This window comes from Phaseolus vulgaris, chromosome 1, assembly GCF_051622355.1.
Source record: "Phaseolus vulgaris cultivar YP4 chromosome 1, ASM5162235v1, whole genome shotgun sequence".
Classification (NCBI taxonomy): Eukaryota; Viridiplantae; Streptophyta; class Magnoliopsida; order Fabales; family Fabaceae; genus Phaseolus; species Phaseolus vulgaris.
This window is the reverse complement of record NC_143498.1, coordinates 49,359,553-49,386,187: the sequence shown is the minus strand read 5'-3', so window position 1 is coordinate 49,386,187 and position 26,635 is coordinate 49,359,553. Positions and strand designations below refer to the sequence as shown.

The window sequence follows — 26,635 nt, the reverse complement described above, 5'->3', positions numbered from 1 at the left end:
ATAGATCTAATCTGTTGAAATTGTATAATTAAAAATATACAGCTACAATTAAGACGTACTATTTTGGTAGCATGCACATATTTTACAATGTATAAATTATCTGAAGTGAATTAATAATGTCGATATAAATAATACAACGTTCAAAAATATAAATTTAATAGTTACTGTTAACAAATTTGAAATAATATTAAGTAATATAACTTTTGAGGTAGCCAATGGAAAAACCAACAAATTTACACGCATAATAACTTATAGTTAGATAAAGTTATGAAATTATTTACATTTTTAGTGCATAAATTATTTTCTCTTGTGTATATATGAAAATCAAATATGTCAGTAGTTAAGCAAAAACTTTATGTCTTGTATATAAAATTTGTATTCCACTACAATTAAGCTTGGAGAAGATAAGCTAGCAGTTTTTTATTTTTTTGTATTCAGGTTTTACAATATATTATGTTAAAAAAATGAATTGGTACCTAAGTTAAATTGTTCATTCATTCGTAAAAAACAGTAATTAATGCATAATAAAAGATAAAAATAAAAACAAAAAAGGCCTGATATTGAACTTAAATATTTATGGATACGATTGACAACTCAAGACCACGTAGTTCTTATAGTAGGTAGTAATCGATTTCAGACTTTTAAATTATAATGATATATCTCTAAAATTTTATGTATACATATGGAACTTATTGTTTTGTATTCGAAATATTTAATTTTACAATTAGAGCAAAAAATAATAATTTTAAATATTTTAGTAAAAATGATAAAAAAAAGTATTTATATTTATAAAATTGAAATTAATTATTAACTAAATGACTAATTTTACGTGTGGTTGATTTAAGGGTACATGTCTGATTTTGGATTTAAAGTTGGAGCTTTACGTATAAAATGGCTCTCACTAAAGAAAACTCACCACTGCATTCCAACTTTAAATAGGTTTTACCTCTTTAATTTGTCCTAAAGGAATTGGATAATCAAAACCTAATCAAGAACAATCGTATTGACCAAGGATTAATTATTAATTTATCCATTAAAGCATGAGAAAATTTTATAATGAATAGACTTTGTATGTGTGTGTGTGTGACATATATAGTAACTAGATAAACTAGTTTTATTAATAAAAAAATATTTATTACACTTTTGTATTTCTAATGTAGAATAAATAATTTTTTAAAATAAAATATTATCCCTTTTAGATCATTAAATTAACCATAAAAAATGGTGGTATAACAACTACATGTGTTATTAATTATTAGCTGATGCATTTCATTATATATGTGCTCATTCACACTGTTTTTTTCTTCTTCCAGATTTACATTATTTTTTCATTTTTAAACAAAAGTTAAAATCATTTAAAGTTTTCATACATAAAGTGTAAAATTAAAAATAAAATTAACAGATATTTGTTTTTATTTACTAAACACAAATAACTATTTCTACTTTCATTGTAATAAATAAGATTATATTTAATTAATATATTTAAAAATAAAAATAGATTATGTATTGACAATATAAAATAATTTTATATCATCATTCTTTCACATATTACCATAATAAAATTGTTGAATTTTACAATAATTATATTAAAAGTCATAAAAGTTATTATTTATATGTTCAGTATAAAAAAAAATTAACAGTGGACAATCATTGAACTCTTTTGAAAACTTTGAATGTTATAAATGTTGAAAACTTCACCTTTAAATTATATAACCTAAAGTGTGTAATTGAACCGTATGTTTAAACGTGTAGTGAGAGAATTTTGAGTAGTTTATACAAAATTCTAGATTTTAATTTTATCGTTATTTTAAAGTTTTCACCAAACATGAAAATTTATAATATCATATAATTCTTATCTTTTCATTTTTCTATTTTTTTATTTATAAAAAATTTTCATGTTAGGTATCATTATGCTACTTGAGATCTCAACTAGGCTGATATCCCAAGTAACAACAATCATTTGTCATCGCATAAAAACAATATTATTAAAAAAAAATACAAAAATATGGGGGACTAGATCTAAACTTATATGTTAACAAAAACGATATATAGGTAGACTATATCTATTAATAAAGAATTTTAAAGCCTAGTTGAGATTTTAAGTTGTATAGTGATGCCTAACATGAAAACTTTTATTTTAAAAAAAAGAATTCTAAAAACAGACTAGATGGAAGTCTATTATACCAATGAAATGATTCTCTATGAATAAATCCTAAATTAGCCAACTTTTCAGCATACACATTCTCTTCATGACGAAAAATATGAGTAACCCTAAACCTGATTTTTCCACAGTAATTAAGACAAGTATTTCATCGATTACGAAGCATCCGAGAAACATTTGTCCTAGCACTAAACGCAACACAAATCAAGACAGAGTCACATTCCAACCAGACATTAGTAAGACTCAACTTTTGAGCTTCCTCCAAAGCATATATAACTCCATAAAATTTAACAATCAAAGCAGTTCAGTAAAGAAACGCAGAGAAAGCTCATACATAACTTTTCATTTTATTTAAGTGAAAAACAATTCTTTTTACGTCAACTTAATTTTAATGTTCTTATAAATATTATTCTAACCATTTTTCTTCCAATGTATTCGTTAAACATAACGGTCATTTTATATACAAGTTAAGTTATTAAAAAAACTTTTATCAGTCAAATTATTCTTCCACGTACTTTTATTTTATAAAATAAAAACAAAACATCCTTTTATAATTTTTTGAGTATTCCATAAGAAAAAGGAAGAAAAGGTCGATGGTTTTAACTTTTGTTCGGAAAAACAAAATAAGAAAATATTTAAAAATTAAAAAAGTAAGAAGAATTTAAATTTTTTATACTGGTGATATTTGTTTTGAATTTTTTTAATCTAGAGAATAAAATTGAAAAATTAAATAATGAGGAGTAGGAATAAACATAATAGAGTGATTAATTGGTCTCATTCTATTTTAGCTTATATCATAACTAAACTAATCCACCGTGCCAAATTAGTCCTAGGACACAAGGTAGTAGGTATATATGTTCACATCATAGAAATTTCGGTATTTTTTTGCTTCATTGAAAAGGAATTGGAATTAAAGCTGAAATAACTTAGAATTTGATTAATTTGCAATTATGTGTGATGGTAATGTCAAATATGGGATGTTATTGTTTGTATGAGAATGATTATTAGAGTTCTTTAATATAAAATTTTAAGTGACAAACAAGGAATTTTTAAGATAAAATATATGGATGACACATTTTTTTTAAGAAGTAAATTTTGTTTAACTCAATCTTATAAATAAAGTGAAGTTTACACTAAAATCTTTGCTAATTATATACCAATTTAGAAACTATTTAATAATAATATAAACTAATTTAGAAACCAAATTTTTTTTAGTTTATAAAATGATCTCTAATTTAGTTATTATTGTAACTAATTATTTTGGTCTCTAAAAATTGGTTTCTATTTCATGATTTTTTTTTGTAGTGTTATAACCATTTATATACTATTGAAAATTTTATTTTTAGTTGATATGTAATCTTCAACATGTTCAATATGATGAGATTTGTCAACTTATGTGTGAAACTATATAATGAGTAATTCGACAGTGGATGAATTGATAAATTTAATAAATTTTTGTTATAATGCTTGTTAGTTCATATGTTGTTTTTTAATTTCTTTTGTTTGGTTTCATTATTATTTTTATTAGTTTTTTTATTATTTTTGCTACGTAAAGATAAAAAATAATGCTTAAAATGGTGTGTGATTGTATGGAATTATGATATCATCCCAGGTCAGGTAAAGGTGTTATGTTAAGCCAATAAATAATGACGTTATTAACAGAATTACATCAGTAAATAATTATATTTAAAATTAAATGAAATATGTTTATAAGAATTAAAAATAAAAACAAGTAAATATAACCGATATCATAATTGAAAATAACAATACATAATCATTCACTTTAGGACAAAAAAAAAATAGTGAATCCAACAAGATTTAAAATAGGATTTGTTGATTTAAAATGAAAAAAAAAGATTTTATTGAATTTAAAATAAAAGTTACTAAAAAATTATTTATATAATTTTATTTTAGTTTTTAAATAATTGTAAATCTTATAGTTCAAAAACATAACGGCAATTTTACATACAAGTTATTAAAAGAATTATCAGTCAAATTATTCTTCCACGTACTTTTTATTTTATAAAATAAAAACAAAACATCCTTTTATCACTTTTTGAGTATTTCATATGAAAAAGGAAGAAAAGTACGATGGTTTGAACTTTTCTTTCGAAAAACGAAATAAGAAAAATATTTAAAAATAAAACAAAGTACGAAGAATTTTTATTTTTTATATTGGTAAATATTTGTTTTGAATTGCTTAAATCTCAAGAATAAAATTGAAAAAAAATAAATGAAGAAAGAAAGGAACTGAGGAGGACGAATAAACATAATAGAGTGATTAATTGGCTGATAAAAAAGAGAGTGATTAATTCTTCTTAGATTGTAGCATTGGAGAGAGGGCTTGATCACTGTGTTTTAGATGGTTAGGAATCCTATCTCTTCAAAATAAGGATTTAAAGACTCAAAGCATTCATTTGATTCATATGAACAAAATATATTTGGAAGGTTGTGTGAATTACTCATATAACATTATTTATATTTTTTATACATAATGTAACTATTTTTTTTTTTTTTATCTACACCGTTTCAAAAGTAAAAACATAATAATAATAATATTTTTTTTATAATTTTAATTTTAAATACATTAAAAAATAAATATTTTTAATATTTAAAATAGTTATAATTATAATTAATGAATGAAGAAGTGGGTTTCTACAAAATAAAAAAAGTAGTAAATTAAAAATGTTTAGTTTAATTTTTTTTTTAAGAATTAAGAAAATAAAAAATTAAACCATACAACAACATAAAAGTTGAACCTATGAACATAAATTAGTATTTTTTATTATTATTATTGATTATGTAATCATGTTAATTTCAACTAAAAAATACAGGACATAATTATTAAAAAAAACAAAGTCAATTAGTATTAATTAGTAGTAGATATACAAATAATATCGAAGTGCCTACCCTAAATGCAAAATCCTAAAAAAAACTAATGTAAATACTACGCTTAATGTTTAAAAATGAGAAGAAAAAAATGTAAAAATAAATAAATATAGAAAATAAAAACAGTAACAATAAAAATAAAAATAAAAATAGAAATAGAAATAAATAAAGGATGGAAAAAAAATAATAACTAAAAAGTGAAAATATATAAAATAAAGGCACCACAAAATAAAGATAAAGATAAAAAGATATAAAAAAAAATTAAAAAAAATCTAATTAATACTAATTGAGTTTGGTTTTTTTATAAGTATGTTATATATATATATATATATATATATATATATCTTTTTGTTTGAAATTAACATAATTACATCATTAATAATAATAAAAAAATATTAATTTATGTTTATAAATTCAACTAGTATCATTCTTTTTATCGGCGGTTGGGATACATGTGAAGTATGCCATTTTAATTAATTTAATTCTTTGCTGATAAAAAAAATTAAAACAAGAAAGAAATAATTTATATCTTGGTTAAAAATAATTAATATAAGGAATAATTAAAAAAAATATATAGAAAATGTCAAAAAAATTATGTTTTAGACGGAGGAGGCTTTTTGATAAATTAAATTAACATGAAAATATAAAATATTCAATTTAGTTTTAGTTCTAAAATAATAATATAACTACAATATTGGTATCTTAAATGTAATCGTATTTTTTTAATTTAAAAATTAAATAAGATTCTATTTGAATTTAAAATAAAATATAATTAAAATAAAAACAATTTATATAATTTAATTTTACTTTTAAAATAATAGAAAATCTTATAGTTCAAAACAAAATCTGATTCAGTATAAAATTGAATTTTTAAGATAATAATAATATATTTATAATAACAATAATTTAATATTTTTTTAAATTGTACAATGTCAGGAAAAGCTAATAACAGTCTCAAGTTGTACTATATAAGAAAAAATATATATAAAAAGTGAATTATTAAATTTATAATATGTGAATGAATCGAGGTTTCCTCAAGTACAAAATCACATTATTTCCTCATATTGTTGTGACAAATAGTTTATTTGAATGATATTAACTTTAAAAGTATCTGTTTAATCATATTTTAAAAAAATATACGCACAAGTTTTTTAATTAATTTCAAATTTAGTTTACTAAATCTTTTTCAAAATATACAATTTTAATTCTTAAGGTTTTTAGATACACTTACGCAAAATATTCATTGTATAAAAGTTTAAATAGGTTATTTATCATTGAAAAATATTTAATAAAGATAATGTCATATTGCATTAATTAAGTTTAGGAAGAAAAATAGTATTTTAACATAAGTGCTATGTAGAATCAGTATCTTTTTATAGTTCATTTCATGTAAAGTGAAAAACTAAGTTTAATATTATAATACTTTGCAGTCCATTTAGAAAGAAAAAGAAAATATACATTGACTATGTAAAACTACCACCTAACTATCTTTAAAAAATATCTAAAAGAAAAAAAATTATGACTGGTAAAAGAATTCCCAAGAAGAATGATACATTAACAACTTGAAATTTTATGTAAAGAAAGAGGGTTGTATATGAAACAAGGTTTTCTATCATTTTTCAATTCCTAAATCTACTCAACAGAAGTTACAGAAGAAACAACCTTTTCCAGATTGCAGCATATGTAGAATTATAGCATCTAACCTTTGGTCACCCTCTACACTTCCTTCCAAGTAATGTTGAAAGTGTGCCAATCACCCTACCTTGTAACATGATATTGATTGATCCAAGACATAAAAAGTTCCAGATGAATGAAACCAATAAGAATGGTAATTAGGTTAAGTTGTTGTAGGAAGAAGAGAGAATAAGTAATGGTGGTTAGTGGCTAGTGACTTGTATTACTTTTCCCATGGTCTTACGAAAAAGAGCACCACAAACAATACAATTGCTACAAGAAGGATAATAGCACAGTAGCCCCACTTGCGGTGGTTTTTCTGCTCCTTCCTTGCAATTTCCAGATTCTGAGTCCCATTCCTGACGAAGGAGTTTGCTCTTGCCACTTGGTTTTCTATATCATCCAATTGCTCCCCTTGAGATTCAACCAGCACTGTCATGTCAAGGAACACCTGATGCAACTCCTTCAGATTCTTCTCCAACTCTTTCATCTCATCATGCCTCTCTTTTATTTCATTCATAATGTCCTCAATTCTTCCCCTACCCTGCCCTTCAATGGCTCTTTGTAGTAAATTCTCACTCTCACCTACACCAAAAATCGCATCAAATATGAATTGTTACTATCACTCAAGTATTAATTTGTAAGTATCTATTTAAAAGTCACATTTAAGCTGATTTGTAAGTGGATTATATATTATGCAGATAAAGAGAACCAAAGCTACTTCTAACTTGTTACATTTTAGACTCAAAAGTATTTGGGTGAATATTTGAAAGAACTTAGAACATTTTATAATTCAAAATATGAAAAGGAATTAATTTCATTATCTATTCAATAGAACAAACACTAGCTAATATAGTAACCTAAGGTTTCTCAGTCACATAAAAAATCTTATATATAAGAACTACTTTTATAAGAAATGTTAAAAACAATGTCAGAGTGTTAATATTATTTCTCGCTATAATGAACTTGTTGAAACACAACACGACGAAGTTGATGACAAATGTGGTAGAAGGATTTGTGTTACCGGAAGAGATCAAGAGGTCGAGGGTACTGTCGTCGGGATTATTGCCGGTGACGGTGAAATATTGGCGTTGAACGGTCTCACGGTGTTCCGTGTTTATCTGGTGACGCAGTTCATTGAATCCGTCCAAGGAATCCTTCAGCTTCTTCCACAGGGAGATCACCACGGAGGTTCGGGACCGGTCGGAGGACGAACCCGGTCCACGACCGGGAAGGCTCCGGTGATCGGCGTTGGCGCGTTCGAGCGCCTCCAACTGGAACCTGACGAACTTCGCGGTCTCGAGAGCGAGTGCCACTTCGGCTTCCATGGAGAAGCGAAGGTCCTCCATGGCTTTACCGTTGTGAAGAGTCTTGCCTTGTTCGTGAGACCTCTTCAGACTCTGCTTCAACTGCTCCACCTTGTTCAGCTCTTCCGTTATTGCTTCCACGTTGCCAAAGTACTTGGCCAGACTCTTTGCTCCGTCGTCGTCGTCGTAGCCGCCGGCCATCTCGATTACACTGTGATCCGATGGCGGAAATTGGTAGCTGCGGCTGGAGGAGGTGGTGGACAACAAGTCGTGCATTATTATTTCACGTAAACGAGTTGTTGTTTTCGCGATTTCACTTTATACGAAGTTTGAAAAAGTTTTATGATAGAAAGAAAATTGAGAAAGAAATAGTTAATGATAATAAAGAAGAAGGGAGTGAAGATTGAAGAAGAAGAAGAAGAAGAAGAAGAAGATAAAAGATGAAGATAAAAGAAATAGTGAGTTGGTTAAAATTGGGTTACATTATATCAAATAGATAGCAGAAAATTTCTGTTTTTATTTGTTTTAGATAATAACGGATATAATCTAATTGATTTTGAAAAAGTTTGAAGCCAAGTGTAAAACATATTATAATTATAGATTATGAAAAGAAAAATTGAAATCTTCACATTTCAGCATTTATATAGTGTCAGCAAATGTTGTGATAACTTTTAAATTCAAAAGTTACTGTAAGAGAAGAAAAAAATGTAAATCCAAATGCACCAATTTATTTTAAACTGTAATGTGTTTTAATTCAATTTTATATGGTTAAATTTGTTTTATCTTCCCATTTATTTATTTTAAATTAAGACTGTGGATTTTAAGAATAGTTTATCATCATTGACACTATTTTATTTATTCATTCATTTATAAGGGAAATAATTTGAAGTGATGAGAGAATTAAAGAGGATGCAGTACGAGAACCAAAATAATAGAGTATACACAATAAATAATTTTATATTAAAATAATTTTAAATATTATGAAAATATTATTAATATTATTCATTTTTTTCACTCTCTTTTTTATTTATTAAGCAAGTGAAACAGTCTTTTTTTTTTTACTTATTTCTTTATGATTTTTTATTCATTCAAAATCACACATATTTTTAATTAATTGTCATCTATTTCTGTTATATTTTCTTTCTTAACTATTTCTCCTCTATTTTATCTAATCCAAAGATAATCTTAAAAATCAGGTGTATGTATCAAATTAATGGATATTATTTTACATGACATGACATGAATAGGCATACACATGATTTGGTTGGATGGTACAGTTAAAAATGAAAAAGTTTAATGGATATTTTTTAAATATCATGTGAATAAACATATAGTAATATAATACTGGGTTAAATATGTTTTCCTATAATGTGAAATTGAAATCATCCCAGTTTCCGTTAAAAATGTATTTATCATATAAAAAATAACAGAAAAAGAACCATCCAACAAACTAAAAATATATTTAACTCTTAATATTTTTTTATAAAAAACTTTCATGTTATGCATCACTATGCTACTTAACATCTTAATTAGGCTGACACGTAACAACAATTATTTGTCATCACATGAAAAAAGTATTATTAAAAAAAAGAAAAAGAAAGAAAATACAAAAATATAGAGGATTAGACCAAAATTCATATATTAACAAAAACGATACATAGGTAGATTATACCTATCAATAAAGAATTCTAAGAATATACTAAATGGAAGTCTATTATATCAATGAAAGGATTCTCTATTATAATTCGTTAATATTTTGTTTCAAATACAATATAAAATGAAGAATTGAAAAAAAAAAGATAAGAAGAGAATAAAAGTAGTTTATAATAAAAGGAATATTTTTTATTATAATATTATTTTATTTTATGTTTATTATATAGATTTTTTTATAATAGATCATGAAATAACTTCTAACATGATCAAATTATGAAATTTTTAACCCACATTTCACTTATTTCGATTGAAAAAAACCCACTGGAGAATTTTTCTTTGGGCACTTCACCTCACTGAAGCAATGAAGGATAAAGGATAACCTATGTATCACACATATTACCTTAAAGATTACCCGTCCTGCCTTAATGAACAATAACAAAAGTTAAACTGAAAAAAATGATATGATAGTAAGTATTTTCTTTTTTTTCTTTTTCAGCCCCAAAAAGGCAAGCCTACTTCTCTAACTCAAATTCATAAAAGTGATATATTATAATTTGAATGATGATGATGATAAAGTAGTGACTATCTTTCGCAAAATGATATCATAGTATGCATTTTCCTTTTCAGCTCCAACAAGGCAAGCCTACTTCTCACTCAAATTCATGAGAAATGCAATTAACCTCTGCAATTGAGTTCGGCTTAAAGGTAATGCGATTCGAAACTTGTGTTAACTCTGAATTAAAGAAATCAAGTTATTATAACAATAAAATGCCATATCCTCTTTTTTTACATAAAACTAAGCAATCTGAACTGCTTGGTTCATGTGTAGAAACAATAGAAAGAAGAATTGCTCCCATCCTCGTCGAAGTACGCTTAAAACATTTGGTGCAAGTGCAATCACTTCTTGCGCTGGTGACGCTTGTACGCCGCCTAGATGGGTAAGGGATGAAAAACTATCATTCGATTACCTCTGCTGTGTCCACTCTGCAATTCCATCCATCCCAACTTAACAGTGAGGCATGCAAAAAATTAAAGATGGTCTTGGTAAAAGTACTTATATAACTTTCTTTCTCAAACTTGGCCAGTCCAAATACGCCAGCCAGTCTGTTGGATGAATTGTATGTTGCCATCGTCGTTATTGTTCGGATAAAAAAGTTGAGTTTACCACTTTATCCACCGAACTTTTACAGTGTTCCTAGTTCCTAACGACATTTTAACAATACATGGAAACGTATACAATATATACAGCCCCCCGGCTACAACTCATCTCAATTCTAGCATGAGATAAACAAACAGCAAAACATTTACAAACTTCTCAAGTGGACTGGAGCACGGTAAGATAGTATTTATACCCTTGGCACTGGCCTGAATGCTGCTTCTTTTCATCCCTATCTCCCTGTCCATTGGATGGAAGTTTCCAATTCAAAACATAATTTGACAGGTCATATGTCCCAGGAGAGAATACACAGATCTGAAGAGGAATTTCTGCCGAGGACATAGCCTCAATGTGGAGGTGGGTTGAGCTTGATCCAGACCAAATATATGAGGAGGCACTTTCCAATGATAGTGCCTTTCCTGGTTGGGTTTCAAGAGCATTTGATGTGACTTTGAGTTCATTCACTGGGGTGATATCGTGCCATCCAGCTTGGTTATCAGTAGTTGCAGATTGAACCACATTTACACTGTTCATATGTCCACCATTACCAGCTGAATCTAAGGTGTCAATGCGTACAAAAGCGGTGGCACCAGATGAATTGTGAATGTGCATCTTCATACTTATTTCACAGAACGATGCAGAGAAGTCATGATGCATGGTTTGAGGTCCATCCACTAGCCACGAAATAGGGCCCGTGCTAGCAGTACTAGCAGAAAACAGAAACTTATAAAGATAATGCCACCAAAAGACTAGTAAATAACATACACATGGAAATTTAAAATTTATCATAAAGTCAAAATTAGAAGTATTATGTGTGGAAGAAACATACCTGAAGTGGCACGCGTGATGGGACATTACAGACGAAGGATTAGAGAAACCTGGATCGTCGCTACTCTTGAATGGGCAAGAGATTAATACAAAATCAACGGTATTTAAGTCACCCTACCATAAAAACAGATGAAGCTCGTATCAGTAAAAGGAGAGAAAAACAATAAACAGTGACAAGACTTTTGTAACAGTCAATAGTAAATGTCCTATGACACTGGCAAACAAATTTGTCCTACAACCTATGCCTGTGGCAGTCAAAGTGAAATATAAAAAAAACTTATATTAGTACTAATTGAAATATCTTATCTATCTTCCTAGTTAATTAACCAACAAAAGATAAAGTGAAATCTAGTAAAATATGAAAAATAGATAAAAATATTCTCATAGCTAATTGAGATTTTGATACTTGGTTAGTCAGTCCTACTTGAAAGTTAAAAGCCTCAACTGATCGAATAGAATGAAAAAAACATGTATGACAGAAAAATAATTAAAACAAAAGGTAAGGAAGCAAAGAAATTATGAGTGCAGTAGCACGACCCAATCCAAGCAAATCAGATATGCCAGTATCATTAAAGCAACCATGGGCTTAGAAGGGAAGAAGATAAATATATCCCAATGTATATTTATAGCCAAGGAAAATCATTTAAAAGGTGTATGGTATTTAAGAGAATATGGTAATGGAAAAAGTGTATGAGCTTGAGAAGCCGGAAAATATGCAGAGAATATCACTTTACTCTGGATTAGTACCCTAAAAGGGCATAAAAAAATATAATAAAATACATTTGGTTAAAAAATATTTTTATGCCATCATTTGCTTTCTACCCTCCCACTTTCACCAGCACAATCAAACATACCCTAAATGATATGGAATTCAAATTACAAAAAAGATACACTTTGGTTGGACTCACGTGAAAACAAAATAAACATCTACCTTGTATGAAACTTCCTGCTGCAATCTTTCATAATGATGGAAATTGACCAAAGGTGCACTGTTTATATCATAAACTATATCTTCAATACTTTGGGGTACCAATCTTGCATTACTTCTGACAGGCAATGTGGACATGTTGTCCCCAAATGTCGGAAGCCTCCTTGATTTCTGAGGGCAAAGAATAACCTAATTCAGCAACTGTAATAATCACACATACACAACAAGCACACAGATTCCAACAAGTAACGACATTTAGTACAAGCACATAAACAGAGGATACATAATAGAATAACACTAATAACATTTTGTGGGGTTAGAACTACCCACACGAGTTGGAAAAATATAAACAGGGTTTTATAAAAAAATGTTTGGTTTGCATGAAGTTAAAGTCAAGTTTGGACCTAAAAGCATGTTTGAGTAGAAGTGAAAATATAGCTTTTATGCTGGATTGAGAAATTCATATTAGGTTTGAATACTAACTTGCATTTGAAATAAAAGTTTTCACACATAAATCACTTCAGACAAACCTTTAGTGTAAAGAAACATGATATTGCTTGACCAGCCATCAATGATTGTGAAGGAAAAATACTATCCGGAGCTTGAACTAATGAGATTTCCCACTGGTGACCAACTGATGACAACTGACATACTTGGAAACTTTCTGAGCTAGTCTTATTAACAACATCCAATCGAACAAGAAATTCTTCTAAGCTTGATCGGAAAGGAAAGATTTGAAAGGAGACATCCAATGATGGTAATACCTGCAACGACCAAAATTTGGTACTTGCGAATTAACAAGATTCTATGCCATGCATATACAAAAAATGAACCATTTAACTGTTTTTTTTTTTAATTCACAACGCAGCAAAAAATCACACTAACACAATCATTCAATTATTTTTTCCAGCCACCAAACAATAAAAAACAGGTTACAATATAAAGAAAATAAAACCAGTGAAGCCCAAAAGTTTTCTTCAGCATTCATTACGCTAACCTGCACATTGTAATGCAAGCGAAGAGTGCGATACTTGATGATACTTGATACATCTCCCATCTCATAATATATGCTCATGCAAAGAGATATATCACCTGGAACAGCAGCCCTAAACCAAAGAGGCCACAAGAAGGGTGTTTCACCTTGAACTGATGTACCCTGAAAGGAAGTGTAAATCATGTGATCAAGGAGTTAACAGGAGCCAAATATGAAAGAAATAACAATACTGACCTCTGGAAACAAAAAAACAGTGTTAGACGTGATATTAGGATTAGCATGCAGATCACTTTGTACTGAATCTGTCTTCTTTCTTAAACATGCAGGAAACTCTGACATCACAGTTTCCTGCTTCCCAATTATAAGGAACCTAGGATGACTTATCTTCATCTTCAGATTCTGCCAAAACCACAAATGAGAAAATGTATAAAGAAAAAAGCAGTGCTAAAGAAAAAGGAGGAAGAAAGAAAGATCTGAAGTTCACCCAATACAAGGCCATGCTAATAAGGAAACTAGTAAAAGAACATTTAAAACATCTTACTAAAAGTCTTTTAATATCCTTATATAATAGCAGGTATTGAATAGTTTGTGTTTTCAATATAATAAATGCTCTTTTCACTAAATACTTTCCTCTCATTAGCATATTATATATACACACACATTTTAGAAGTGATTGCTATATAAATATTGGCTTAAATATTTTTGTAGTCCCTAGAATATAATTTTTTGTTTGTTTTTGTCACTTATTGTGTGTTTTTCAAGTTCTGCTCCCTCATTATTTGAAAACACCTAACTTTAGTCATCATTATCTTGCTTTGATAGAGGGTAAGATGTGTAAATGAAATGTCATACCATGGTAACATCATCACCTCCACCTATAATAATGTGAAGATTGACCTGCTAAAATCTTGTCTAAAGGTTCCTAAACAGGCTAACTGTGCTAGACCATCCGGGTTTGATACACAAATTCTATCATGTTTGGTCGATGGTCTTAGGAGATCATCTGGTCTCTTAACTTCTACTGAGACCATATATTGTTTGGTGAAACCATCTAAGTGACTTTCCAGTTCAGTAAAGAGAAGCACTATTCACATATCTTCCTTGTTAGTTTAAGCAGGTTTCACTTGTGTTATTTATGATGGTATTGATGTATAAATAAGACATTTGTATCATCAGTGAAAACTAACGTTTGAGTTATTTATACTTGAGTGAGAGTTTGTTGTGCAAGAGAAACTGTAATGTTATAGTCTCCAAGTTTAGTGAACTCTCCCGTGGATGTAAATTGAAATTCATTAACACTTCAATTGAACCACATTAATTTGTGTGTGATTCTTTCTTATTCTTCCTCTTGCTGTTTACCTTGTACCATCTATATTTTGCAGGTTTCTTTGTTATCGTTCTCTATTTGTGTGGTAGTTGCTATGCAGTGAATTTGACTGAGCTACTGACATACCATAACAAAAATTTGAAAATCAATAAGGAATCAAAATAGAGTGGTTATAATTATGGGAACCCAAAAACATTTAAAAAAATAGCTTTTAAGGATCATGCATGCAGATCCCATATTAGGTATGCAGAAACCTCTTTTACGGATGTTCAAACAATGCTGAGAGGACAAAGTAAAAACTGAGTTTCTTTCTTGCCGTAATATTCTGAAAATCTTGAGTATGTTGATAGAACGAGGCTAACCAATCTTAAAAGATAGTTTAAATCATTGAAGTTAGGATGAATATCAGAGAAAAAATTGGAACAAGAAATCTCAAAATGACAACGGGGATGCTAATCAATTATGTTATGCAGCAGGAGCTTCCTTATTCACCAGATCCAAGTTGCTAATTGATGAGGTTAATTCCATAAGCTTCATAATCAATTAAAGCAGGACAGCAAATTGATTAGACTCGTTCAACCAGTTTTTGAGTCCAGATAAGTCAGTCTAAGTGATTAGGACTGTGTTGCTAATTTATTATTGTTTCCTTTTAATATTGAACTAACTGATTAGCAGCTGACAAATACTAAAGAGTTCTAGACTCAATTTTGCAAGAGAGAAAAAACAGATTACCCATCAGGGAGACACCCCTGTTTGGTAATGAGATCATATTGACCAACGTGTATTAAACAGAAAGGAAAATAAAAGAAGTGAGAAAACATGTTTGGAAAGAGAAAATGAAAGTTAATGAACTTAAAGAAAAGAAACAAAGGAAAGAAATATTTAAGGCTTTAATCATCCTTTTTTAAATTGTAATAATTGTTCATGCACCGTACTTATTCTTCTATATTATTTATGCATCATTTAAGCATACTTATTTGTGCAATATTCTCATTAAAAGTACATCACGCTCATTAAGTAGCTTGACAACCACATGGAAAATTATTATTGAAATTGTTTAAATTTTCTTAGAGCAAGTTAACTCCATACACAGTACCTTAACAGGAAACTCCGATGGATTCCTCAATTCCAAAACAAGTTGACGTAAATCTCCAGCATATGCCTTTCCAGGTAAAGGGTGGATGGAACCCTGAAGCTTGGGTATGCTCTGGAAGTTTGGAAAGGAAAAAGCTGTTTTAGTCCAAACTTAGAGACTACAAGATTCATGTGGAAAAAAGACAATAGTGAGAAAGTGAAGGATAAAAGCAAGCACCTTAATAACCATAAATTTAAACTTCTCATTTGGCAAGTCCTTTGTTTTCCTTCCTTTTATATTCTTCTTTGGTTGACACAACTCAAAGTTGTAAAAGCCCACGATTGTTCCCGACAGTTTCCACCTAACACCAATAATTTCAAGAGTACCCTCTTCCTTGGGAGTAACTGATAATTCGATCTGGAGAACCAGTACTACACAATGTTAATTTTGCAAAAATGATAACTTGAAAATAGAATATACACATAACAAAGGCAAACGTATTTGTGTAAAAAGATAGCTACCAAAATATGGCAGAAAAGAAGATGGAAATTCACAGTAATTTCAATGTATTATTGATGAAATAGATCATACAGTGCCTAAATGCTGAAGACTGATGAAAAAGGAAATTCAATGGAAAAAGAACATGTCCTGGGCAGTGGATCTCCCAAAAGTCCCAGACTAGCCTCTCCAATCTCACTCCCTAGCCTAATACCCGATACAACCAAATCACGTTTTCTCTACCCTCCCTGCTGCAAACTCAGTACTTAGTTATACAGTGCAGATCCTTTTCCTATTGCTCTTGATAGCGAACCCTAAATTGCACCCCATTCATTTTTTATTATATGCACCTTAGTTATTTTTGGCCTGACAAGAGCAAAATAGGAAAAATCAAGACATTCTCTTATGTGCATTGTCAGGCAGCTACTTTCTAAAAGAATAATCTGTTGGAAGTTTTTGGAGTGTTATGGGTGTCTTTCTAACTTTGTGCAGTATGCCACTTGTGGTTTTGTTGTAGTACGCACACATTTTCAAGAGCTTTTCTATTCTGATACTCCTTTTCTTTTCATTTCTCACACAACTTCTACAAAATAATCGGTTTTAAAAGTCACAAATTAACATTAATCCATTCAACCTAAATTTTAAACTAAAACTTTACAATCAAATAAAAAAAAACAGAACATCATTTTTTCTTTTTCTAATTAATATTTTAGTCCGCTGTATTCTTAAGGTAGACAATCTGAACAAAAAAGATATACATCATTTTCACCTTGCCAAAAGGAAAATTTATCTTCATCTTCCACGACAGAAGTCTAGTGCCATTCTTCTACTTAAGCTCAGTTTAATTGGAGATATGCACAAAGTTAAGATGGAAAATAAATTTCTCGATTTTCCTTAATGCAACACAATTTGCATATTTTTAGACAAGAGAATATCTCTTATACTATAATTTGTGTCTGAAACAAAAACTCACCATGGTTGTTTCACCACCTCCTAGTAAGAAATCAACCTCAGATACCATAAATGAGGAATTGTCAGAGCTCATATTTCTAAAGTGGTCAACCTTATTATCTTTCTCCATACTTGACTCAATTTCATCTGTAGTACCCATAACAGAGTATTACTAATGAATAAATATAAAAAAAAATGCAGAAATTTATAAAAAAAATGGTAGAAGATATAAGCAGGCATTCATAGCTTACTTGATATAACTTGATCAGTACTGGCAGAATACTTGCATACGAGTGTAACACTAGATATGGGAATTGAGATTTGAAGAGGATTTTTAAATTCAATAGTCACCTTCACAGATTCTGCAAATGGGTGCAAAAAAATAAACAATGCACCAATAATACATCAAGGAGGGCCTTAACAACTTTAAAAATACATAAAAACAGATCCAATTTTTAAAAATTCTACTCTTCATACTTTTATTTTTTACACTAATATCAGAAGGATTTTACACAAGAAAGTCCCACCCTCATCAAGTTTTCAAATTAATTTCAAGTAAAAATCAGGCACTTCATAAACTAACAGTTCAATTCAATTCCCTAAACTAATGGAATCGATGGACCTGCTTAAATGCTCTGTCTTCTACAATAATTGTAGGATAACGAAATATGGGAATTATTTCAAGTTTTAATTTAACGCATAATTACAACGTGTACATGCCAAAAGCACTGAGTATTATTCAACTACTTAAATTGCCAATATTTAAAATATTACAATTTACAACACAACAGATGTCCTTGTTCCACTCCTGATGGTCTAATGCAGACCACAGGGTTGTTAACAACTAATAATCATTTACGTCATAATAGAATAAAACCTGACGATGTCAGAGGCTTAAGATTGGGACACCCTAAAAAACTAATGTCCACTTGATTCTACACACATGAATTTTCTTAATCTATAATGAACAAGAGATCCAATAAGGAACAAAATAATATCTAATAATGTGAAATATTTGGTAAGATATTTCTCTATCGAATCATATCATATCTACCTGTTTAACATAATCAATTTATATCTCTAACATAATTAAAATATATCTCTACACTCCCCATCAAGTTGGAGCATATGTATCATATGAGACAAGCTTTTTACAAATATGTCAATACAAGACTCATTGAAAGACTTGGCAAACAAGTCAATTGGCTGTCGAAGATGACAAAGTAAATAAAGACAAAGCTGGTAGATATTTCCCAATCATGACTTTCTCTCTATCAAAGTGACAGTCAATTTTCAATATTCAATATGCTTCATTCTTTCAAATCATGTCTTTAACACTTCTCCTCAAACTAGAATATATATCATGAGTCAAGCTTGTTAAAAATGGTAAGGCAAGACAGTAAACAGTACTCCAGGGATAATTGTCTGCAATAAATAGTATTTCCTAGACAAACGTTGAGAGTAAACGATACTACTTGGAAAGAAATCAACAGTAATCGCAAGAAAACATTGATGATAGACAGTACCTGCTAGAAAAACAGCGATATCAACGGTAAACAATACTTATCGGACAGTACTTGCCAGAAACACATCAATGGTAAACAAAACTCACTGGAAAAACATCAGCGGTAAACAATAACTAGCTGGAAAAAAAGCTCACAGGAAAAGGTTTGTTTGAGAGTCATAAGGGGTGAACAATAGTGCCAGCTGAAAAGAGATAGCCGAAAAGTCATCTATGTTGAAGAAAAATCATGGAGGTGAACTGTAACGGTGGCTGAATAGTGTATCTGGCGCAAAAAGTGACAGCAGGGAAAAAAAGAAACCAAGAAATGTACACAATTTCTAAATTTACTCCTACGAATAGTGGACCGCCATGGAAAGCCTTGATTTGAGTTCCCTTCTTGTTGGGCTCATGATCCCATGTCGAAAGGAATAGTGATAGAAAAAAGTCACAGGATTATACTACTCTAGCAAGATGTTAAGAGAGAAATCAAAAGGGAATAAAATGAATTGTGCGTTATGTGCACACATGATTATTCTTCTTCACAATGAACATGAGATATAATAAGGAATAAAATAATATCTAATAATATAAAATATTTGGTAAGATATTTCCCTATCAAATCATATCATATCTCCCTATTTAATATTATGAAATCATATATATCTCTAACATAATGAAATCATATCTCTAACATCTATCACATAAAATATAAGACAGCAAATGAAGTTTTTATCCTCTAATAGTTAGGGGTCAAGAGAATTGAAAAAATATTTGAGTGAAATAAAAAGAAATATAAGGATTCAATTATCAATCTCAGATGAAACTCTACCACTTACCGCCTGCAACACAAACATTTTGACTGTGCTTTTTTAAAATAAGCTTTGATTGCAACTCCAACCAATTAGTCTTAGCAGCAGAGAACGATGGTAGCATTTCTTCCTCCAAAGAACGCCACAAGCTTTCTCTAGTGTTAGCCTGAAATGATAGTTACCAGAGAGAGGTGACGCTTCAAGCATCAAACTACAGCCATTAACTATTAACACAAGTACAACAATGAAAACCCATGGTATAATGGTTATATCAAAAATTGAATAGAGAAGAAAAACAAAATCCTAAATGACCCTTTTCAAACCACACAATGAGAAGCATAATTTCTACTCATTGCTAGCAATCACCTCAGCAAGGATTTATACACAGAGCCCGCCCTAATCTCTGTTGAATGAATTGATTGTGTCACAAAAGAATGATTCTATTGTTTCCATAGTACAGAATATTTTGCGCTAAAATTGGTGTTATATGAGGCCCACTCAGTAGTTTACTTAAATTGTTTCAAAGCAAATCTAAGCTAACTTCATAGCAAATCAAATAAATTAGCCATAATAAGTGGCTAAGATTGCCAGGACACAGCAATATGACTAGAATGATTCTTTAGTAGTTTAGTCTTAAATATGATCCATAGTTCCTAACAATCAGGTAAAGTCCATTATGATAAGGTGTTTCACGCTTTTCAATGAGGTCAAAGAACAAAGAAGGAAAAATTCACCTCAAAACTGAAAATGAAGGACGATGTAAAATTAAAAAAGAAATACTGGAATAAAAACTTAACCACTCAAGATGCCCACTAGTCAACAAGTGGCTACTCATTAACAACTTTTTGAACATCTTTAACTAGTCAGATGCTTAATTGTTCCCAAACAGTAAATATTTTTGTGAATATTTCTCTCTTGCAATTTCACTCACACAATGGGGAAGCATGGAATTGGATTCTACTTACAGCTGAAGGGGATCCAAATGTCCGGAAATCTTCGTAGATGACCCTGAGTGTAGAGATGTTGATTACAGGCAATTGAAGCTTTGTTACCTCATACGTCCGTCCAGTTTTCTACGGTAAACAAAAAATTAAGACAACTGTCAAATTAATTAGCTTCTGTCCTAGCATCGAGATACAAAAAACACTGAAATTATAGTTTTGTTAAAAGCAAACTATTTTAGGAATTATAAACAAAATTTCAGAAAATATTAAAAAAGCACTAGCACCTCCACAATTTGAAGAAAGTCGCCTAGGAATAATTCCTGTGTTGTCTTGGACTGGTGGCTACAGGACAAGATTTCTGTCATATGCTTGACAGCCACGTCATACATCCCAAGAGAAGCGTACCACCTAAAACAACCATCTCAATTAAGAAAGTTCAAAGCATGTAGAGGACATGCTTCTTGATAAAAGAAAATCACAATAGAATATGGAAATGAACCTAGTCTAACTTACTGTCCTATATGGAAATGAACATGATCATTGATGTAACTCCAAGTAGTTCCTCTAAAAACAGAAAGAGCACATCGGTAGGTTCGAATTGCATGTTTAATCTGAGCATGTCAAGGTCAAAGATAAAAAAAATTAGCAGGGAAAAAAATACATTATTAAATTGGTATGGGGAGTGTCTGCATATTGTTGATATTCCAATGTACCTGGTCACACTTTTTATACTGCTCACCGGAAAGCACTACATGAAATCCATATTTGCGTAACATGGAGGGTTTAGACAACAAGTAGCAGTATGATGCTTGTTCAAGCATCACAGCAGAATGTAGGATATCCTAAGACAACAAATTGGTCAACAGCGGAAAACAATAATCACAAATTATAATTTTTTTTATTTTCTGAAAAAAACACTACCTCACCACAAATACGAAAATAAACAGTAGCTGCCTCCTTATATTGATCACGTGCCTTTAACATTCCTATCCACCACAGACCACATCGTGTTGCATTTAGCTGACCCAATGATCCAAGCTTCTGAACATGTTAAGTTAATTGATCAAAAAGAGAATGTGAATGGTATATACCAGTAACAGAGCCTTTTTAGAAGAAAAAAAACGTTACTCAATCTTTCTCATGATCCAACATAAACCATACATACTAAATATGTGTTAAAAGCGTTTTCCATGCAATATTCGGCTTCCTTTCTTGATTGATCCAATATGAAGTAAGTAAGTCCCATCATTTCCTGAAAAATAAAGTAGAGAAACAGAGAGTGATGTATTTCAGAACATTCTACCATCTGAAAACTTATGTATTGAAAAAAAACAATGTTAAGGAACTACAACACTAGGAAAAGGAACAATTCAAAAAGGGTTTGTTCTTAAAATTCTTTTATTTTTACTTCAGATAATGAAATGGTAAATGCTAATAAGAAGAACTACAATAAAACAAAAATGTCAAAGAACATCTTTAACAATAAGCATGACTAATGCAAGGCATGAAGTTCATCTGAAACCCTTATTGTAATGTAACTTTTACTTAGAAGTCAATAAGATTATTTTGACTTTAATCCAAAACGACAAGCAATGAGCCATGTAGAGTATCTCATCAACAATATTACCAGCCTTTCAATGTTTCATGCTTTAAGAAAAATAAATAAATCCTTCAGTAAGAACATGACAATAGGGTAATAAAAATTCAAAATGGGTAGAAGATAAATGATAGAAATAAATCATTCTTCTGAAATAACTCTTTATTACCAAGGGAAGAAATTGAATCCAATTCAACATCCTTCCACTGCTTCTCCACAAAAAAAAAAAACTAATCTAATGTGAAAACATCTAACCAACCATGCATCATCATCTGAAAGCCCTTTCCATTTGGAATATAAAAGATAATAATAATAACTACCTGCACACCAGCATAGCGCTTCCAGGCTTTATCAATCTTGTAATCTGTGGAAATTAGGCGATAATTTGACAAGGCAAGTTCATAATCTCGTAACATGAAAGCATAATCACCCAAAACTCGAATCTGGGATTCAATGGAATTAAAGTTATACCTTCAACAATGAAAACCAAAACCATATTAGAAAAATGCCAGAAATTGAATTATACATAGCATATGTGTATATTCTATCATAAGATATAAATAAATTTAACATACGCAGGACCACTGAGAGAATCTGCACCGTCTTCTTTCCCTTTTCTCCACCATAAATTTTTTATTTGATTTTTAAACCCTTTCCGTGTTGCAGAAACCTAAACAAAAGAAAATAATAAAGAAAAAAGTGAAGGACAATCAGAATATAGGTCAAACTAATTAATCTAGGGTCTGGATTAACAAATTCAAAAACCATGAATTCAAAAAGGGGCTAAACATAACAAACCTGTTGGTTGAGTATACGAATTTTTTGCTCCATACTTGGAATGATGTGCTTAGATGATAAATCTTGCATTAGAACTTTAATCTGTACGCAGGCAACAAAAATAGGTAGGAAAAAAATGCAGGTATGATGTAAGCATAAATCCAATATAATGAATCTAACAGCCTTTCTGGTAGCAAAAGCCAAATACCTCATCAATATCATCCATGTTAAGAAAGCAACCAAGACCTTGACTGGGAGTAGATGAGGAATCAGTTATCTGTCACAGATTTCAGGAGACAACAGCCTAAATTGCTTACTTTCATATCAACAGAACCAAAATTTTATATAATTTTTAACATAGGCTCCAGAACACAAGAAAAAGGAAAAAGCATGAGGCAAGGAAGATGAACTAAATAATCAACTTGTTTTATTCTGGAAAAGAAGAAGCTACAAGTCCTCGCCAAACAAACTTACATATGAAGCCCAAGGATTATCTTGATGTTTGAATGGAGCATCCACAGAAGAATTAATACAAAGCAACGAACAATCGTTTGTACCAAAAGTACTCCTCATTTCTGTCAATATTCTACTTGCTCTGTTGAAGAAGAATAAGCAACTCAAATAAGTCTAAAACTACATATAACTATATATCTTTCCAAAGCAAATTAATGAATAGAGACGACCCGAGATTGCATCAAGTTGCAGCAAACAACTTCCAAATTTTCGTTCTCTTTCCTTAATAAAACATTTTTTCAGTTTCAATGCTCACACTCGCACTATGAAATTTTGAGAAGTGGTTGAGCATAGATTAAGAAAAGAAACAAGAATTGCAAAGAATGAATTTGGTTTTTTGCCAAGAAAGTCTACAGCAGAAGAAGGCATTCATCTTTTATGGGGGTTGATAGAAAGTTACTGCAGAAGAAAGAGACTTACATATGGTTTTTATTAAACTAGAAAAAGCTTGTGATCAAGAGCAGGGAAGTGTTATGGGATACTTTGGAAGAAAAATTAGTTCATATGCATGGCTTATTATATCCAAACTGGTGTGAGAACTCCAAAAGTTGAGACTAAAGACTTTCTTATTGAGATAGGATTACATTAAGGCTCATCTTTAAGTCCTAGTCTAATCATCCTTAAGTAATCCAGTTTTGGTTCTAGATACCAAGAACAATACAAAAGACTATCCCTAATTGCATGCTTTTTGCAGATAACATGATTTTGATTGAGGAATGAAAGGAGGTGATTACCTTTAAACTTGAGCTTTGGAGACAAATTTTGGAAACAAAAGGTTTTCACCTAAGTATGAATAAGATAAACTATATGGCTAACAATAATTTTGGCAAGAGACAAGGGGAATATGACTTGGAAGTAAAGATGGGAGATGTCATACCACAAATTTGTAACTTAAATATTTGGGGCCAATACTATAAAATGTTGGGGACACACATAGGAGCAAGCAAGATGGCTAAAATAGAAAAAAAACATGGAGATTATTTAAGATCGTGAAGTAACTATCAACCAGTGCATGTTCTAAGTATATGCACACTTAAAAAGCTTCTCAAACAAAAAAGGCAGCATCATTTATACCTGTCTGCAGGACCATCTTGATTATCATGCACTAACAAGTAATGCTTTGAAATTTTTGGATCCATTGCACCATCATTAAAAAGGGAAGGAAGCTTATCGGTATTAAAAAATTCAACAAATCTGTTAATAGGTTGCTCATCCTTAGAAGAGACAGCTAGAAGACCTGCAAATTATTCAGAGGAAAGACAAATATATTCGAAAAGATACATTCAGAAGACAGAAAGTAGAAGAAAAATTCAACATCAAATTATGTAGAGATACTATTATACTATGTATGAGAAAATTCCAACACAAAAGAATAAGAGCTCTAACTGATTCCAAATCTTACATATCACGGGATGGTCAAAAGCTTCATGGTCTGAAAAGGAAGCCACACGAACAAGCTCTTTATTGAGAAACCGAAACCAAGATGGTGTATTTTGGTATTCAGAACCTACAAAAATATTTGTCAACCAAACCAGGTCTTAGACAATGACAGAACTAAACTACCTTGGCATCACCATTCCAGCCCAAGTGAAGCCTATTATAGCAGTATAGCACTAATATTACCTCAAGCTTTGTTTTGTTCAATTAAATTATTGAAATATATCATGTCCGCAGTTTAATCAAACTGAAAAACCCAGTACCCGAGCTCAGCTGAATTCCAAGCCCAAGCAATTCAAAATAAACATTAACTATTCGATGTATAGCCGCGCATTCATCCACATATAAACTAAACTATTAAATCTAATTGTTTTACCATGTGAAGGCACGTATATGAACATACAAAACAAAAAACAATTAGATACAGTGAAGTCACTTACTCGAGGAAAGTTCAAGATTAATTTCCGGCAAATCAGAACTCGAGTCAGGAAACTCTTTCTCCCCTGCCTCCGTGATAACTTGCTTCAATTGCTCTTTAGCTACCTAGTAAAAAGATACGGATACACAACACATGATAAATCCTAAACATCAAACAAAGCACGGAACATTCAAAAAAATCTACGAATCAAGCACATCCAAAACATGGATGAAGCGATGGCCGGCATTGATAAGAGAACGCGCGAGCAGTTAATTACCTTCAAATCGGGCCTCTTCACATCGGAGGCGTAGAACAAGCGTAATTTGAACTTGTGAAGGCGATAGGGTTGGTCACTGGCAGTCCTAACAGGCACTGCACGATGTGGTACAATGCTGGTGAGGAGTGAGAAGGCGTAGCGGATAATGAATTAAAAAGGATTGGATGCGGAGAACGAGATTACCGTCGATGTTGTCGAAGGAGCAGAACGGCGTTAGCGTCTGGAGGAAGGAGAGGCCGTTCTTGAGGGAAGCTTCTTCGACAGAAGGAGTTGAAATAAGCATCACCACCGGAGTGATCTCCTCCAATAGCATTTGCCCCAGCGGCGTCATCAACGGATCTATCGTCGCCATCGTATAATGGATATTCTCCTTTGGCAGGTTATTCGCAGCTCGCCGGCACTGCGATGTGGTGGAGTCGCCTCACTCTTTCTCGTGTCGGTCTGAGAGAGATGCAGAGCAGATCCGATCTCTGCCGTCAAGATGCGATTGGAATTTGGGGAGTAAGGACAAACGACAAACGGGGAACCCACACACAGTTCAGTCTCCAGAGGAAGTTGCCTTTGCCTTCTACGACGTCGTCTACCAGAGTCCAGGCAAAGATTAGTAATAACAAATAAATGCATTTATAATTTTTATATAAACATTTGTAAAAAAAAATGGATTTTTTTTTTTACATAACCAATTGTTTGGACATTCTACGAGTTCAATTTTTCCTAAAAGCAATATTTAGTAAAATTTTACTCATTCCTCAAGAGAACTAAAATAGTTTGAAATGAAACTTAAGAGAATACGAATTGATAAATAAATAAATTATATATAATGTCTACAAAAATTATATTTATGTATTTTTTTAAGTAAATTACATTCATTAACTCAAAATTTTGCAAAATTAATATTCTTACTGAGGTTATAAGCAG

At 30.7% G+C, this 26,635-nt stretch overlaps 2 protein-coding genes across 6 annotated transcripts; both read right to left on the bottom strand.

Annotated features, from left to right (window-relative positions):
- Nucleotides 1-6,947: 6,947 nt before the first annotated feature.
- On the bottom strand, nucleotides 6,948-8,307 carry LOC137816221 (syntaxin-121). The gene is made up of 2 exons (XM_068619297.2): nucleotides 7,749-8,307; nucleotides 6,948-7,309 (listed from the first exon to the last, which is right to left on the bottom strand). Exons 1-2 carry the CDS (start codon nucleotides 8,305-8,307, stop codon nucleotides 6,948-6,950), a joined length of 921 nt encoding a protein of 306 aa, XP_068475398.2.
- Nucleotides 8,308-10,422: 2,115 nt separating this feature from the next.
- On the bottom strand, nucleotides 10,423-26,326 carry LOC137814639 (Tetratricopeptide repeat (TPR)-like superfamily protein). 5 transcript variants are annotated; one of them, XR_016523263.1, is made up of 27 exons: nucleotides 25,901-26,313; nucleotides 25,718-25,812; nucleotides 25,463-25,565; nucleotides 24,988-25,092; nucleotides 24,660-24,822; nucleotides 23,547-23,667; nucleotides 23,281-23,349; nucleotides 23,094-23,174; nucleotides 22,871-22,965; nucleotides 22,616-22,766; nucleotides 21,864-21,950; nucleotides 21,620-21,739; nucleotides 21,412-21,540; nucleotides 21,212-21,309; nucleotides 20,983-21,106; nucleotides 20,720-20,827; nucleotides 19,782-19,920; nucleotides 17,693-17,803; nucleotides 17,464-17,588; nucleotides 16,230-16,409; nucleotides 16,014-16,124; nucleotides 13,825-13,989; nucleotides 13,594-13,752; nucleotides 13,127-13,360; nucleotides 12,600-12,797; nucleotides 11,670-11,782; nucleotides 10,423-11,546 (listed from the first exon to the last, which is right to left on the bottom strand). XR_016523263.1 is itself a non-coding variant. In XM_068617468.2 (27 exons), exons 1-27 carry the CDS (start codon nucleotides 26,067-26,069, stop codon nucleotides 11,000-11,002), a joined length of 3,870 nt encoding a protein of 1,289 aa, XP_068473569.2. In that variant the 5' UTR covers nucleotides 26,070-26,326; the 3' UTR covers nucleotides 10,423-10,999. The 5 variants fall into 5 exon arrangements, 3 of the variants coding, with proteins under 3 accessions (XP_068473569.2, XP_090161056.1, XP_090161052.1); XR_016523264.1 differs by having other exon boundaries at nucleotides 12,600-12,767; nucleotides 13,594-13,742; XM_068617468.2 differs by having other exon boundaries at nucleotides 12,600-12,767; nucleotides 25,901-26,326.
- Between the last annotated feature and the right edge of the window lie 309 nt (nucleotides 26,327-26,635).

Excerpts from the sequence above, each read along its gene's own strand:
- LOC137814639 (XM_068617468.2), bottom strand. The coding sequence starts at position 26,069 with ATGGCGACGATAGATCCGTTGATGACGCCGCTGGGGCAAATGCTATTG. Across the intron at positions 23,175-23,280 it reads ACATGGATGATATTGATGAG|ATTAAAGTTCTAATGCAAGA; the intron begins GTATTTGGCTTT and ends GCCTGCGTACAG. Across the intron at positions 21,740-21,863 it reads ACGCTTTTAACACATATTTA|AAGCTTGGATCATTGGGTCA; the intron begins GTATGTATGGTT and ends TAACATGTTCAG.
- LOC137816221 (XM_068619297.2), bottom strand. The coding sequence starts at position 8,307 with ATGCACGACTTGTTGTCCACCACCTCCTCCAGCCGCAGCTACCAATTT. Across the intron at positions 7,310-7,748 it reads CGACCTCTTGATCTCTTCCG|GTGAGAGTGAGAATTTACTA; the intron begins GTAACACAAATC and ends TTTTTGGTGTAG.